At 37.1% G+C, this 17,603-nt stretch overlaps 1 protein-coding gene across 4 annotated transcripts in view; it reads right to left on the reverse strand.

The window, feature by feature from the left end:
* MTMR2 (myotubularin related protein 2) overlaps positions 1-17,603 on the reverse strand; it is a 110,344-nt gene that overhangs the window by 34,563 nt on the left and 58,178 nt on the right. For 3 of the 4 annotated variants that reach the window (XM_005899500.2, XM_005899501.2, XM_070384300.1), the window contains 3 exons: positions 7,560-7,635; positions 906-1,000; positions 633-743 (listed from right to left, as the gene is read on the reverse strand). In XM_005899500.2, the coding sequence (XP_005899562.1) occupies positions 633-743; positions 906-1,000; positions 7,560-7,635 (282 nt within the window). The remainder of the gene's footprint in view (positions 1-632; positions 744-905; positions 1,001-7,559; positions 7,636-17,603) is intronic. The other variant, XM_070384301.1, reaches the window with a different exon arrangement.

Genomic DNA, 17,603 nt, shown 5'->3' on the forward strand with positions numbered 1-17,603 from the left:
TGCTTTTTTTTTTTTGCTTTTACATTTTTGGCCAACTGTAACAGCCAACTGAAAAGGTATATAGCTCCCTTTCCTAAGACTAGCAAGGGGGCACTCTCTGTCCCTCTTCTGATGTCTATGTCAGAAGCTTTCCCTGTCCCTTTTTATACTTTAATAAAACTCTGCTACACAGAAGCTCTTGAGTGATCAAGCCTGGTCCCTGGTCCCAAAGCTAAATCTTCTTCAGAGATCACAAATCTGACATTGTTCACTGTAAGCAGTAAGTATCAATGCATTTATAGAATGAGTTAGATAATAAAATACAGAAGGTCTCCCAAACGAAGTCTTCCCCACTACTGTTTCAGAAGAAGAAAAATTATGAAAACTAAAAATAGGAAAGAGGTAAATATATCATAATGAGTTCTTTCACTACAAAGTACTACAAGTCTTCACTGCTCAGAGCCTTATGTTTCTAATTTGTAAATTAAATTCACAACCTTTTTATTACTCCTAAATGTTGTTTTATTCTACTAGAATGACGCTTCTAGCATGAAATCCATTTGATATTTTGGAAAACAATTTCTAAACACTGGCTCTATTTAATAGAAAGCTTTCCAAACCAAAAAAAAATGCATACATATTACAACATTTACCTTGCACACAGTTTCCAGTCCATAAGAATTTTCACCACGACTAGAAGCACCACCAATTTTTTCTACTCTGCTTATAACACCAAGAGAAGCATCTAAAACAAATGGGGGATCCTAAAAGAAGGGAAAAAAAAAACATTAAAACTGAGCAATTAATACTGTATAATTATAGCTGAGAAAAATATTTAACTAGAAATGTTTTAACTAAAAATGATTAAAGATGTACAAACAATACACAGATGTACACACAAAAAAATCTAATCCAGCAAGTCTTACCCGTTCCATGCTTTTGAAATATAACCTGTAATTCGTAACAGTCAGAGTTCCTCGTACAGCACCAGTGAATGGACATATATAAGTTACATCTTTGGCTGAAAAGAAAAAGAGCCCACAATTTATTCTCTATTGTACACTATTAAAAACTACACTCTGATCTTTCACAAGTAAAATTTAATAGCATTCTGACCACCAGTTTAAATTATGCTTGAAAATCACAGGATCAGTGATTCCAAGAGACCTCGGGAACCAAATCCAAGCTTCCAACCACGCACTACAAGCTGGGGAGGGAAAGCAGAATAAGTGGGAAGGACTAAAGAAACAGAGGGACATTCTTTACTCTGGACAGACACAGGGAAACAAAGGCGGACACCCTCCCTGATGGACAGACAGGCATGGCAGTTGGAGCAGTGAGTGGAGGAGGGGCGGTAATGGTGGGAACAGCCATCAACGTCTCAAGTCACTATCCTCCCATCATCTAATCACAGCTCCTAGATCTTCTTCCCCAGTCTCCTGGTTTTCTTCTGACCGTAGTCTAGTTTGTCAACATTCCTCTGAACACACAATACCTAAAACATAATACCAGTAACTTCTGACCTGATTATATTTATGGGGAAAATACTGTAGAGAAAATAAAATGTATATGAACTATGATTTCTTAGAAAAATATAATAGCATAATAAGAGGGTATTATGTACCTGATTAAGAAACAGATGTCAAACTTTGTAGAGAAATAATCACATTGTTTAATTAAATGTTAAATGATGAATCTATACAGTATTATTTCTTTTTAGAACATGCATTAATTAAGCAGGATAACTTGACTACCACTAGCTCAAAGTAATACTTAATATGGTAGTGTTCATATGTCCAATACAAAGGTTTTTCTATTTTAAAATATTCATAAACCCCTGCTATGTCATCATTGCAGCAAATCAGCAGATAAACGAGTATCTTCATTGTTCCAAGAAACTAAGGCACAATTAGAAGCAAAAAACTTCTAAGAACCTTTCAAGGGGCTTCTGGGAAAACTCAGGAACATGAAATATGCTTAATAAGGCATGCAACTTCCTGAGTTTGCTTTCTATTCCTCACTGTGAAGGACTGACTGCTTAGTATGGAATTTGAAATGAGACTGATCTTCTAACATACATTTCTAACCTTCAAAATGGCTCCCTTGGGAATGTACAAGTATGAGCTACATTTTTTTAATCACTGTTTCCAATGCATTTCCAATGTTTCATTTAGAGGGAAGATATTAAAATTAAATAAACCCATCATTAAAGAAAGATACATAAACTTGACTTGCATACAATTTCTTGCCCTTATGAAATTTTACCTCAATTGGGAAAGCTTTACTCAGTGTTACTAAAAACATTCCTGGATTCTTTCCAGAGCCAATTTTCTTCACTCACACAAGAAAATCAATCTTATTATTCTGTACTCTACAGGATATGTCTCTCTTAGTCCCAGTCCAAAGTTTTGCTACAACTTCCTCTTTACTATAAAACCATGAAATAATATACATGAACGTGCTTCCAAAATTAAAAGTACTCTACCAAACACAAGAGCTTATAGCTATGTTACTGTTATCATCATTAGGCTCTGCTTTGCTCTGTCCCTTTTATCTTTTTCCTCAGGCTGGTAGCAACTAGGTCACTCTGAAGAGAGAATTTATGCCTAGCAGGGCTTGTATGAATTAGAAGAAAGACTGTGACTAGGAACCTTATCAGAGCAAATGACAATAAAACCAGCACTGACAGAATTTATAAAGTACTTTTCACCTGAGTACCTGCCTTAACCTTCAAAATCACCTTTAAACATTAAGACCTCTAACTACCTACAATTTTCAGATGAGAACGCCAGGGTTCACAGAAGTAAAACGAATCGCCTAATGCTTCAGAACCAGTAACTGCTAAGATTAGGACTTGAGTGCAGTTTCCACGACTGCAAACTCAAACCTCCTTCCACAGCATCATGCAAACGGCTTCCCTGGTGGCTCGGATGGTCAAGAATCTGCCTGTAACACAGGAGACCCTGGGTTCACTTCCTGGGTCTCCTGCATTAGAAAGATTCCCTTCCCCTGGAAAAGAGAATGACAATCCACTCCAGTATTCTTGCCTGGAAAATTTCATGGACAGAAGATCTTTGCAGGTTACAGTCCATGGGGCCACCAAGAGTTGGACATAATTGAGTGACTAACTCAATTTTGTCACTTTTAAGCCACTTTTAAGCCACTCAGGTAACGCAGTCTGTCTCCTGTGTTAAAGGGTGAAATACTGCAGTTGGGGCCATCTCTACTGCTGATGTGCCTGGGCCAATACCTTTCGATTACTGCTGCGACTGTTAAAGCATTCTGTTGATGTCTCTAACACCACTGTGACTTTTAAAAAAATGTCTAAACTGCAAATTTACATTAAACCAACTAGGAACGTTAGTTGGTCTAAAGTAAATGAATTTTTTATATGAACTAATTTTCTATATGAATTAATATACTCAAGGGTACTCTAGCCTCATGCTTCCCTGGTGGCTCAGACGGTAAAGCATCTGTCTGCAATGTGGGAGACCCAGGTTCGATCTCTGGGTTGGGAAGATCCCCTGGAGAAGGAAATGGCAGCCCACTCCAGTACTCTTGCCTGGAAAATCCCATGGACAGAGGACCCAGGTAGGCTACAGTCCATGGGGTAGCAAAGAGTCGGACACGACTGAGTGACTTCACTTTCACTTTTCATACTTTATATTACATTTAATTTTTTTAATAATCAAGTCTATCTGACGATTTGAATCAGAGTATTTTATTTAATATATTAGGTATTTCTCTAAATTTTGCAATACTAATACCGCCAGATGCCAAAAGAGCTTAGATTTACTGATCTTCTCAAATTTTCCCTAAGCTCACAAAGAATCCATAAAAGTTTCTATGGGGTAGACGAAAATGACTTTGAGAATACGTATCTATAAGCGTGAAAAGTATATGCACATAAATATAATGTACGAGAGCACACAATCTGTGCAGAGAGGCACAAAAACACACTCTAAGCAATATAAAGAAGGAAAGTCCACTAAGCTATGGGATCAGAGAAGGTTCAAGGAACACAGGCATGAGAGCTGTGCCCCAATGGTTAGTACCCTTTAGATGGGTAGAGATGCTAATACAGCATTCAGTAAAGAGAAGAACCTAAAACACAGACGTGGGAAAGTAAAGCAATTATTTGGACAAAGTTTACAGTCTGGATCGCTCTAATTTATACTGTATCACATTCTCTTCATTCCTTTTTAATTTCCTCCTCCCTGGGACTCCTTCTACCATATAATTATAAAATGCCTACCAAAGCTATGTTCTTGGCCCTGTTTTTATTCCATACACTCTGAGTTATTTTCATACTTTCATTTTCAACTAATATCCATATTCTGATGATTCCAAAATATGACTTCTAACCTGATCTCTCTCCTAAACTCCTAAAAGTTTCTCATAGGTACAGGAAATTCAACATAAATACTATGCCAAGGGCTCATGAAAATTGAGAGAAAAAGATAACACTCAATAAGTTTTTGGAGATTACTCTTCTGGATCTGGTAACTGATTGAATGTCAGAGCTCAGGAAAAAAAGAGCAGCTGAAGATGACTCTCAGATTTCTGCCTGGAGTGAATGGACAACCAGTGTTAATGTTAACTGATGGAAAGAAGAAAAGGAATAAATTTAGAAATAAAGGTGATGACTTCAGTTTTGGATATGTTGGGTATAAGGATATCTATAGAATATCCATGGCCAAGTATCTAAAATGCAGGCATCATTTATCTGTATTAGGACAGAGGTTCACATTAGAAGCAACAAATTCTGGAGTCATCAGTAAATACATTGTAGGTAAAGCTACTAACTTATTAGATATCATCAACCAAAAAGAACAAATAAGAGAGGAAAGGGAAACAAGCCAAGGATGAAGTCCTAAATGGAGTGTTGCTATCTAAAAAAGAAGATAACAAAAGAGACTGAGTGATAACTTGAAACTCTTATAAGGTAATTTATTATACTGGAAATAGCATACACTTTTAGGCTTAGAAGAGGGAAAAAAACTGTCACAGTGCTAGATATAACTTTACTAGCCAGGCAGTCTTCCTATGCCTTAGTTTCTTCATCTGCAAAATGGGATCAGCATCTTCCTCAGAAGGTCATCGTGAGGATGATTAAATCAGATGGTAAGCACTCAGTAATGATAATTATCATTATTATATAGTAATAATACATAACACCTTACTGAACAAGTAGCTCAGGAGAACTTAGGATACCTGAAGTGAGTAGGGGGAAAAAAGGAATGGGCAAGTATTCAACCAAGAGTTAAAACTAAGGAGAGAGAAATGCTAAACATGAAGGAGCTAAACGTGCCATAGGCAACAACAGCACAGAGGATAGGTCCCCTTTGGTCTGCTTATTTTTACACAAGTAAATGACACTTGGCTTAAGACTTCCCCAGTGGCTCAGATGGTAAAGAATCCGCTCGTATTGCAGGAGGCGCAAGAGATGCGGGTTCAATGCCCGCGTCAGGAAGATCCCCTGGAGAAGGGAGTGGTGACCCACTCCAGTATTCTTGCCTGGAGAATACCATGGACAGAGTAGCCTGTGGGCTACAGTCCACGGGGTTGCAAAGAGTCGGACACGACTGAGCGACTATCACTTTCAAGTTCTTTTTAAAAATATGATTGATGATAAAATGAAAGGTGACTAAGAAATCACTTACTGTATTCACCTACACATTACTTTATTTCTCAAAAGCTATGAGTATTTTAGCAGGTGTATAATATTCCATTGTGTACGTATGTGTGTGTGTGTATACCACATCTTTTTCTCAATCATCTTACACTATTTCTTTAGAGTTCTTTTGTGAATACAAGCATACAACCTTTTCATTTTTTAAGTGACATGTACTTGCTGTACTGTACAGTTAAGTTACAGGTATACAGCATGGTGATTCACAATTTTTAAAGGTAGTATTCCATTCATTGTTATTATAAAATAATGGTTATATGCCCTGTGTTGTACAATACATCCTTGTAGCTTATTTTATACCCAATAGCATGTATGTCTTAATCTTCTGCCCCTACTTCGCCCCTCCCCCTTCCCTCTCCCTACTGGTAACCACCGGTTTGCTCTCTATACTTGTGAGTCTACTTCTTTTGTTGTTTTATTCACTAGTTTGCTCTACTTTTTAGATCCCACATATAAGTGATATCATACAGTATTTGTCTCTAACTGACTTCATCTAGCATAATGACCTCTAAGTTCATCCATGTTGCTATAAATGGCAAAATTTCATCCTTTTTTATGGCTGAGTTGTATTCCATGTCATACACACACAAACATTCCCATATATACACACAAACACTCCACATCTTCTTTATCTATTCATCTACTGATGAACACTTAGTTCACTTCCATATCTTAGCAACTGTAAATAATGCTATGAACACTGGGGTGTGTGTATCTTTCTTAATTAAGGCTTTTTTCCCCCAGATATACACCCAGGAGTGGAACTGCTGGATCATATGGTTATTCTGTATATACTTCATCTTCTTTATCCATTCTTCTGTTAATGAACACCTAAAAAGGAATGAAATCTTGCCATCTGTGAGAATATGAACAGACCTGGAGGATATTATATTTAATATGTCATACAGGAAGACAAACACCATATATTTCCACTTATATATAGAATCAAAAAACAAAACAAAGGAATAAATATAACAAAACAGAACAGACTCAAATACAGAGAACAAAGTAGGGGTTATTAGAGGGTAGAGGGGTGGGGAAAGGAGCAAAACAGGTATGGGGGATTAAGAAGTACAAACTACCAGTTGCAAAATAAACAACTTACAAGGATGTAATATGCAGCACAAGGAATATAGTCAATATTTTATAATAACTATGCATGCTGTTTAATCTTCAAAAATATCAAATTACTATGCTGAACACCTAAAACTAATACTAAAGTAAGTCAACTATACTTTGATAAATAAATAAATATCTTAAAAATACAAAAGCCATGGGTATTTTGTATATTATCACACAAACGTAACAAAGTAAAAGCATAAGGACAAAAAAATAGCTTGAAAGTGTGTTTCCAGTTTCCAGTCCACACAGTAAGTTAATACTTAGTTACTTAGGCTGGATAAAGAAAGGCACTGACATGCAAAGGACTCACTTTGCAATGTAGATGAAATATATTTATCCAAAAATTGACAAATTTATTCAGAGGAGGAAAAATAAAGAAGTAAAAAGAGAATGTGTTTCAAGAAAAATTACTTGTACAAAGTGACAATTCAATTTTTTATCTATTCAACCCACTATCTAACTGCAGTAAGTCAAAATAATAAAATTTACTGTGATGGAATTCCACAACAGTTTTTAAAATAAGTCACCTTCTTTCAAACCAGAAAAGCAGCAAAATATAACTCAATGGCATGTTTCCATTAGTCAAAATCCAAACACAGTCAATAGGTCTAGATCGAGAACACACTGGAGGCTGGGAAGGCTGTCAGGAACGAGTCTGTCAAATAGGAGGTGTCTGCAAAGTGAGCCTGTTCTTTGTACACTGGAAACACTGAATAGTCTGTACAGTCACAGAGGAGGAAATCTGACAAAAAATACCAGTACAGACCCATGTCTTTAATATTTTCTCCTGGAAGCAAGGGTGGTTCTTCCATTTCTGCTAATTTGTTAGACTCCCTCAGGACCTGGATTGGAAAAGAGAGGAGAGGGCAAGAAAAGAAACAATTTTTTATTCAAAGGCTAATTTTTAACTTAAATTTCAACTGAGTATGCTTGGTCTTATTTAAAGTAATAGCATTATATCACATATACTACTTTAAATCAAATTATAAAGACTGTAATATTGGCATGTATAACACATGAAGCTGCTATTTTTCTACAAAAAATTTACTGAGTGCCTACTTTGTAGAAGGTACTGCATAGAACACTTTACGTTTTTTACTGACTCCTACAATGGCCCTATAAGGGAAGGTATCATTATCCTTATTTCCTAGATAAGGAAAAAGAAGCCAGAAGCAACAATTATCTTGTAAAAAATCCTACAGCTAAAAAGTGTCAGAACCTAGATTTGAATTAATAGTTTTGGTGGACTACAAAGCTCATTTTCTTTCCCTTCAGCCATATTCAAGTGCCTTACTGCATTAAGACTTACATAAAATCAAACTTTTATGTAGATTTAATGTTTAAAGAATCTGGAAATGATGTTGATAAAGGATCTTGTTGAAAAAGAGATATTTAATAAATTAAAGATCAACAACACTCACTGAGTAGTTACCTTATGAAGGGTGTTACACTGGATTCCAAGAATGTAAAGATACAGAATCATGGTTTTCTAATGGACTTACAACCCACAGAGCACATGTACACACACACAAATGCATGCATGCGCCCATGCAACTGTTTTATGCTAAGTATATCCCACAACCTTTCAATAGCCTTAGCTTTCACCTCTTTCACTGCCAAACAATAACCTTCACTGTCCCCAGTTCTTTACCTTCCATCAGTTCCTCAACCTTCTACAATCTGGCTTTGCCACCTAACCCAACTTCTTGCAGGGAACCTGCTTTCTCCCCAGTAGAAAGTGAAAGTGAAGTCGGTCAGTTATGTCTGACTCTTTGCGACCACATGGACTGTAGCCTACCAGGCTCCTCCATCCATGGGATTTTCCAGGCAAGAGGACTGCAGTGGGTTGCCACTTCCTTCTCCAGGGGATCTTCCCGACCCAGGGATTGAACCCGGGTCTCCCGCATTGCAGGCAGATGCTTTACCGTCTAAGCCACCAGGGAAGCCCTTTCTCCCCAATAACCTCGTCATTATTAAAGACAATGGATATTTCTCAGTCTTTATTTCTATTTCCTAGCTACATCTGATACTACCTGCACTTACCTGCTCCTTGAGAGCACACTCTCCTGGCTAAACACTTCCTTCTCTGGCCACTCTTTTTCAATGACCTTTCTATTCCCTTTTCTTAACCTTACTTATTCCTCAGTGGTTTGTCCCATTTCTCATTTTACTCACTTCCTGTTGATTTCATACCTTACCTATGACCTTACCTTACTTCAATCTATATCGTCAGCCAATATTTCTCTTGGACTATGCAGTTCCATACATCCAACCGCTTAATGTTTGAAGTCAAGAGATCTCAAACCGATCTGTGTTCCATACTGAGCAAGAGGCACTACTAGCCATTTGATTGTCAAAGTCAATTTCGTAGAAGGTGGGCAAGCAGTGGTCTCTATGAGCAGACTCAGACCTTCTACTTCAACCTTGATTTGTTTCATTAGACTGAGAACCAAAACAACTATAAAAAAGATTCTCAATTTTTTTTTGTTATATAGCATTTGACTTTTATTTCACTCCATCCAAAAAGTAGACTGAGAGTCCTCAAAAGAAGGTAAAAGGGAAGAAAACACAAGGTACTACAACTGCATGAAAGGCCACCTTCCGCAGGCCATGGAAACTAGGTCAGAGGTCTGCAGGCGCGAGCCCCTCTCCGGCACTTACCCACCACTCCAACTGCTGTCTGCTTTCCTCCCTCCAAGACTCTGGGGGAGGCACCATAGTGCACACATTTTTGAATTCCCAACAAAAATAAAGTACGAGGTACACACATCATTTTTAACTATCCTTTAACCGTAAAAAGGTAAAAAGAAAGTCAAAATTGGTTTTAATAATATATTTTACTTAATCCAACAACTCAAAAACAATCACTTCAAGATATAGTAAGTATTTTTAAGCAAAAGATACTTTATATTCTTTTATTCATACTAAGCCTTCAACATCCAGAGTATGTTTTATACTTCTAGCACATTTCAACCAGACCAGCCATATTTCCGGTGCTCAACAGCCATCAGTCTTGTGGTGCCTGAATTAAGCAGCATTAATCCAATGAATCTAATTCTTACGGATAATCAAGTCATTCCCAAGTTTAAGTTGTGCACTTAGGGAGGTTGAGACAAAAGGGTTAAACATTACTGCTACAGCCCAACACTCACCAAGGTCAATAAAGGAAGAACTACAATGAACAAATTACTTCTGTTTAATACATGTGCAAGCTGAACAAATTCACTTTTGAAAATTTAATAATTTATTTCATAAAGCAATACCTAAAGAACTAAAATATATACACACATATATACTTTTTCAATATTCTGCATTCTAGAACTCAAAAAAAGGTCACATTTTTAATGGTATCTCATTGCTAGTTCCTGATATAATCTTTTATGTAGTCATAAAAGAAATGTAAGCAAAAAGGAAGAGAGATAAGGAGGGAAGGAAGGAGAGAGGGTGGGCCTATGAAGATACACAAAATCAGGATGAAAACTTGCACAATGAAAATATATACAAACTTCTTGGCTTCAAATTCTAACTATGCTACATGCTATCTAAGTACTCTTAGACAAGGTGTTCAATTTCTTTATGCCTCATTTTCCCCACCTATAAAATGGTCATAATCACAGTACTCCACAAAAGGGTTGTTATAAATTAAATGAGTTAATACACAAAGTATTTATATCAGAGTTGACACAAAAATATACTTAACAAGTATTTTCCATCAATAATAATAGCAAAATATTTAGACTAACAAGACTGTCAGAATCTGGTAAGAATTTCTACTAAGTATGAAAACAAAAGATACAAATAATAACTAACACACAGTATACTGAAAAAATCAAACACATGTGACAGATCATATAAAGGGAAGATACTTTATTCTGTGCCCATCTGTACCACTTGATTTGGAAATACAACGTTCATGTCACTTACAAAGCTGGACACTAGTTCTCTACTACACAGGTTTACTTCTCGTAGTTGTTAGTGTTGTTCCCCATGATTTCCTCTCTTTCTATATTTCTGCATTCAGTAGGAAGCTACAATCCCCAGAAAATATGTGCACTGCAGACAGGCGTGGAGACAAAGGCAGTTCTGGCAGAGTATGTGACGAGGTATAATCTTCGTAAGTAAAGCTTTGCAAGGTGAGAAAAGACACAGAGAAATGCATGTCAGTAGTACACGTCAAGAACTGTAGTCTCTCTCATACTCTGACTAGAACGTCAGAGAGCAAGACAATGAAGAGAAGCAAGAGGGACAGCACTGTTTGGAAAATCTGCACCAGATGACAGACTTTTTAATACCAGGTATACACTGGAGGTTTTACAGGAACAACTCACTTAGAGCTCAAGATACTGGCATAAAAAGAAACTCAAACAACTGAACAAGGCAGGCCACGGGCAATCCAGACACTTTGTTTACTGGCAAACACTGACTCTGAACAAATCTATCCATAACAAAACCAAAGGAAAAAAAGGGGAGGGGGAGCCTAGAAAAAAAGACTATTTGACAAGAAGTATCAGCTTGAAGCTCAAAAAAAAAAAATAGCAGTCTTCTGAAAATAATTTCTATAAGCATTAGTAGAAACAATCTGTAAGCTATCTGCATACCTAAAAGTAAATGAGCCATACCCCCAGGAAACAGGAACAGAAAGGAGAGACAGAAACGAAGAGAAATGGGTAAAATAAGGAACTGCTTACAAAAAATTTTAATGTAATAGAAATAAAACCTGTGCTGGTATTAATAAAGAATTGAATGAATTATTCAGAAAGCAGCATTTATGTAGAGGGCAAACATGGAAAGTCCTCTAAGAATTTGTAGAGAAGAACAGACATAAATACCATGAGGGAAGATGATAACCAATAAAATAATTCTATTCCTTAAAGGAAAAAATTAAAACTAGTTAAAAGTAATAATCCAGCATGTAACTGAAGAACATGTCTCTGAAATTGAATAAAGATATTCTATGTTTGCTGATCAGACTAGTTTACTGTATTCCAAATTTTAAAAAATCAATGAACAGAGACATATATGGGTGCATCTTAGCAAAACTTTTTGAACTGCAATGTAAAGACAAACTATGGCTACAAAGACAAAATTTTTTTAAAAGAGAATTTACATACAAAAGCAAAACCCAGCTATCTTCAGGTTTCTCTGTAAAACTATCCCAGAAAACAATAAGAAAATGTTATTGGATTCTTAAAGGAAAAGTCTGTGATCACTCTAATACAGAAGTCATTCTCAGATATGCCAAGTCAACAAAAACATAGCGCATGTGTCCTGCTTTTGAAAAAAAGACAAAGAAATTACTTGAGGCAGTAATTAAGCTGAAAATGGGGAATGAAATTTAAAATATATATAATAAATTTCTGGTATCCAGCAAAGACAAGTTTTACATCCTAACTACCCTGCCATCAAAAAAACACACACAAAAAAAAAGAAAACCAAAAAACATTTACTGCCACCATACAACTCTGAGTCTTAGTTTCACCATTTATATTATTAAGGTAATATTAATATCCACCTTACAAGTTTGTGAATATGAAACGAGATCACTGTATCATAAAGGGACTTACAAGGTGCTATTAAAATGTAAGAAACACTTATTCACTTAACAGAAGCATCAACATAAATTTGCACTGCCTCTTGTCACAATGGCTTATTCACATGGTGCTTTATTCCTCTGCTATAAAATACACAAGGATTAATATTTGAGATAGGATGTCATAATGGGAACCATATATTTAACTCTCAAACTATTAAACTCCAAGACTTAGCTACACAATAGCAAGCAACTTACCGTTCTAAAGAAAGCAGCAAGAGGGTTAGCATCATGGTAGCATAAGACGTCTCTTGTTTTTGTTGCCCTTTAACATCTAAAATTTGGCATCTAACAATGAACAAAAGTGCCTCATGGGAGCTATGGAACCCAGCACCATACGCTGAGGACCTAGAAGGAGCCTCATCCACCTGCGCAATGTGTAACAAGCACAAAGAACCTGTACAGGATGTGGAGCCAGCAGGAGCCTGTGAACTGACTCTAACCCCTCTTAGCTGCAGTACCTGGAAAACACGGACTTGGACAGATACCCACATATGAGAAAGCCTTTATGGAAGTTCAGGTTTCTAAAGAAGTTCCAGCACTCCCATCAGAAGAACAACAAGAAAAATGCAAGTTTGGACATTAGAGTGGGTAGACAGACCTTTGCCAGTATCACCCTTCCCAAGAACATAAACCAGACCAACAAAAAGTATCTCTCAGCTAGTAAAGATTAGAGGAGGTTAACTGTTACTTCAAGTGCCAAAACAGCAGTGTAAAAGGACAAGGGACATGAAGAATAAGGGAACCCTGACACTCCAAAAGATCATAATCATCCTCCAGCAACTTAAGGCAAAGACACAGAGAAACATGATTTATCCCATGAAGAATTCAACAGAGCCATCTCGAGGAAACTCAATGAACTACAAGAAAATAAAGAGACAATGTTACAAAACCTGAAAAAAAATACATGATCAAAATGAGAAACAAACAGAGACAAATCATTAAAAGAACTAAACACAGATTCTGGAGCTAAAGAATTCAATGAATGAAATGAGGAATGTAAGAGAAAGCATCAACAGCAGAACAGAACAGGCAGAAGACAGAATCCATGGTTAGAGGACAGAACTTTGAAATAACTCTGTCAGAGGAGAACAAAGAAAAAAGAATGAAAAAGAATAAAAAGGGTCCACGTGATCTATAGGACACCATCAAGAATAAACAGCAGAACCATTAGAGTTCCAGAAGGAGAACAGAAAGGAAAGGGGTAATATAGCTCATTTAAAAAAAAAAAAATAATGGCTGAGAATTTCCCAAACCTGGAGAGAAGGCTGCACATCCAAGTTCATGAAGCTAACAGATTCCCCCCATTATCTCTAAGACACATTATAATGAAACTTGCGAAAACCAAAGACAAACAGAAAATCCTAATACCAGTAAGACAGACTGTAACCTACAAAGGAAGCCCCATTAGGCCATCAGCAGATCTCCAAGAAGAAACCTTACAGGTGAAGAGAGTGGAATGAATGATATTCCACATTTCTTTTATTCAGAGAAAGAAACTACCAGCTAAGAATACTCTATCCAACAAAGGTATCCTTCAGAAATGAAGAAGAAATAAAAACTTTCCCAGATGAATAAGTTAGGTCTGTCATATAAAACCATCACTATTAGATGTGACTTACAAAAAAAAAGGCTGAAAAGAGTTCAAGTTGAAATGAAAAGACACTAATAGTAACATGAAAACATATGAAAATGTACAACTCACTGATAAAGGTAAATATACAGTGAGATTCAGAAAACTCAAATTCTGTAATAGGATGGGTACATTAACCACTTAATTTTAAACATATTATATAGTTTAAAGGAAAAGACTATTAAAAACAACTAGAGCTAGTATAATTTCTTCATGAATATACAATATAAAAAGAGGTAAATTTTGACATTAAAATAAAAAGCTCAATACAATCCCTATCAAAATTCCACTAACATTTTTCAACAGAAATAGATCTTTTGTATGAAACCACAAAAGATCTTGAACAGCCAAAGAAATCTGGAGAAAGAACACAGGTGGAGGCATCATACTTCCTGGTTTCAAACTATATTACAAAGCTATAGTAATCAAAGCAGTATGGTATTGTCATTAGAAAAATACATGGATCAATAGAATGGGATAGACAGCACACAAATAAACCCACTAATATATGGTCAATTAATTTACCACAAAGTTGCCAAGAATATACAACGAGGAAGGACAGTCTCTTTAATAAATAGTGCTGAGAAAACTGGATAGTCAAATGCAAAAGAGTGAAATTGGGCTCTTCAGTTCAGTTCAGTTCAGTCACTCAGTCGTGTCCGACTCTGCGACCCCATGAATCGCAGCACGCCAGGCCTCCCTGTCCATCAAAACTCCTGGAGTTTACTCAGACTCATGTCCATCGAGTCAGTGATGCCATCCAGCCATCTCATCCTCTCATCCCCTTCTCCTCCTGTCCCCAATCCCTCCCAGCATCAGAGTCTTTTCCAATGAGTCAACTCTTCGCATGAGGTGGCCAAAGTACTGGAGTTTCAGCTTTAGCATCATTCCTTCCAAAGAAATCCCAAGGCTGATCTCCTTCAGAATGGACTGGTTGGATCTCCTTGCAGTCCAAGGGACTCTCAAGAGTCTTCTCCAACACCACAGTTTAAAAGCATCAATTCTTCAGCACTCAGTTTTCTTCACAGACCAACTCTCACATCCATAGATGACCACAGGAAAAACCATAGCCTCGACTAGACGGACCTTTGTTGGCAAAGTAATGTCTCTGCTTTTGAATATGCTATCTAGGTTGGTCATAACTTTCCTTCCAAGGAGTAAGTGTCTTTTAATTTCATGGCTGCAGTCACCATCTGCAGTGATTTTGGAGCCCCCCAAAATAAAGGCTGACACTGTTTCCACTATTTCCCCATTTATTTGCCATGAAGTGATGGGACCAGATGCCATGATCTTCATTTTCTGAATGTTGAGCTTTAAGCCAACTTTTTCACTCTCCACTTTCACTTTCATCAACAGGCTTTTGAGTTCCTCCTCCACTTTCTGCCATAAGGGTGGTATCATCTGCATATCTGAGATTATTGTTATTTCTCCCGGCAATCTTGATTCCAGCTTGTGCTTCTTCCAGTCCAGCGTTTCTCATGATGTACTCTGCATGTAAGTTAAATAAACAGGGTGACAATATACAGCCTTGATGTACTCCTTTTCCTATTTGGAACCAGTCTGTTGTTCCATGTCCAGTTCTAACTGTTGCTTCCTGATCTGCATACAGATTTCTTAAGAGGCAGGTCAGGTGGTCTGGTATTCCCATCTCTTTCAGAATTTTCCACAGTTTATTGTGATCCACACAAAGGCTTTGGCATAGTCAATAAAGCAGAAATAGATGTTTTTCTGGAACTCTCTTGCTTTTTCCATGATCCAGTGGATGTTGGCAATTTGATCTCTGGTTCCTCTGCCTTTTCTAAACCAGCTTGAACATCAGGAAGTTCTTATTTTACACCAAACATAAGAATCAACCCAAAAGGAATTAAAGGCTTGAATTTTAGACCTGAAAGCAAAAAATTCCCAGAAGAAAATGTAGAGGACAAGCTCCTTGACATCAGTGACATCAGTCTTTGCAAATTTTTTTGGATTTGACACACACACACACAAAGGTAACAAAAGAAAAAATAAACAAGTGGGACTATATCAAACTAAGGACTTCTGCACAACAAGGGAAACCATCAACAAAATAAAAGACAACCTACCAAACGAGAAAATATTTGCATATCACATTAATTGGTAAGAGGTTAATATTCAACATACAGAGAATTCATCGGAGAAGGCAATGGCACCCCACTCCAGTACTCTTGCCTGGAAAATCCCACGGATGGAGGAGCCTGGTGGGCTGCAGTCCATGGGGTCGCTAAGAGTCGGACACGACTGAGCGACTTCACTTTCACTTTTCACTTTCATGCATTGGAGAAGGAAATGGCAACCCACTCCAGTGTTCTTGCCTGGAGAATCCCAGGGACGGGGGAGCCTGGTGGGCTGCCGTCTATGGGGTCGCACAGAGTTGGACACGACTGAAGGGACTTAGCAGCGCAGAGAATTCATATAACTCAGTAAAGTGTTTGGAAATTTTTATAATAAAATACATGGAGGGAGGAGAGTAAGAATATTAAACTTAACCAGTCATCTAAAGGAAAACCATTGCAGGTCTCTGACAGAGGTAAATGGCATGGTCAAAGAGGTGCACAAAACTGATATGATAAAGATGAGAAGACAACAATCTAGGAGAGAAACACCAAAATTCTAAATTAGTCCATGATAAGAGAAATAAAGAGGGATAAGAGATAAACTCTTGGAAGAAGTGATCAAATTTGACCCTAGGTTTATAAAACAAATGCAAACAATTATTTTGTCATACATGATGATTTTTACTTGAAGAGAACTGCATTTCAGATATGTCAGTAATGAAAAAGGCAACACAGATTAAATGAAAAAGGAGTTAAGGTAAAAACAAAGAATTCAAAAATACAAGGGTCCTACCTTCCTCAAATGAGAGTAGAGAAACTAAGACAGCAAAGCCAGACTGATTAGGTGTGTCAGCACTCACATGCAGATATCTTCAGCAGAGAGAAAGTTATGCAACACTCAGGTATGAGAGGAAGACACACACTCCCCTCAGGAGACACTCTGGAATACATAAGATGTGTTCTCCTACTGAACCACTAATTGGCTAGCCAATCTGTTCACAGTCAGCTGCATTAGACGCTGACTTGACTCAGGAGCTCTGGCTATATCAACAGATGATGCTGTTGTTCAGTGGCTAAACTGTGTCTGACTCTGCAACCCCACAGACTGTAGCACATCAGGTTCCTCTGTCTTCCACTATCAATAAAGATTATATCAAATCTGCTCTTTAATAGCAGTTAATACAATATGTAACCCTTTTCAAGGAAAGTCTATTGAACACATTAAAATCTTGCTGGTGGAAACAAACAAACAAACAAAAAACCCACATAGATTGAAATTTATAACTTTTTTTATTCCTAAAACAGAATTCACTTTTGTCCTATGTCCAAGCATGTTTCTTCCCCATTTTCTTCCATGGCCTTTTTATCAAACTATTTTCAGAGTGCTCAGTAACTTTCCATGAGACTCTAACCAACCTCCCTTTCTCTCCTCTCTGATTAGGAAACTATCATAAAGGAAATTCAGAAACCTTGTCTATAATGATGATCTGGAAATTGGCAAGCTTAGGGGTC

The sequence above is a fragment of the Bos mutus genome, chromosome 15, assembly GCF_027580195.1.
Source record: "Bos mutus isolate GX-2022 chromosome 15, NWIPB_WYAK_1.1, whole genome shotgun sequence".
Lineage (NCBI taxonomy): Eukaryota > Metazoa > Chordata > Mammalia > Artiodactyla > Bovidae > Bos > Bos mutus.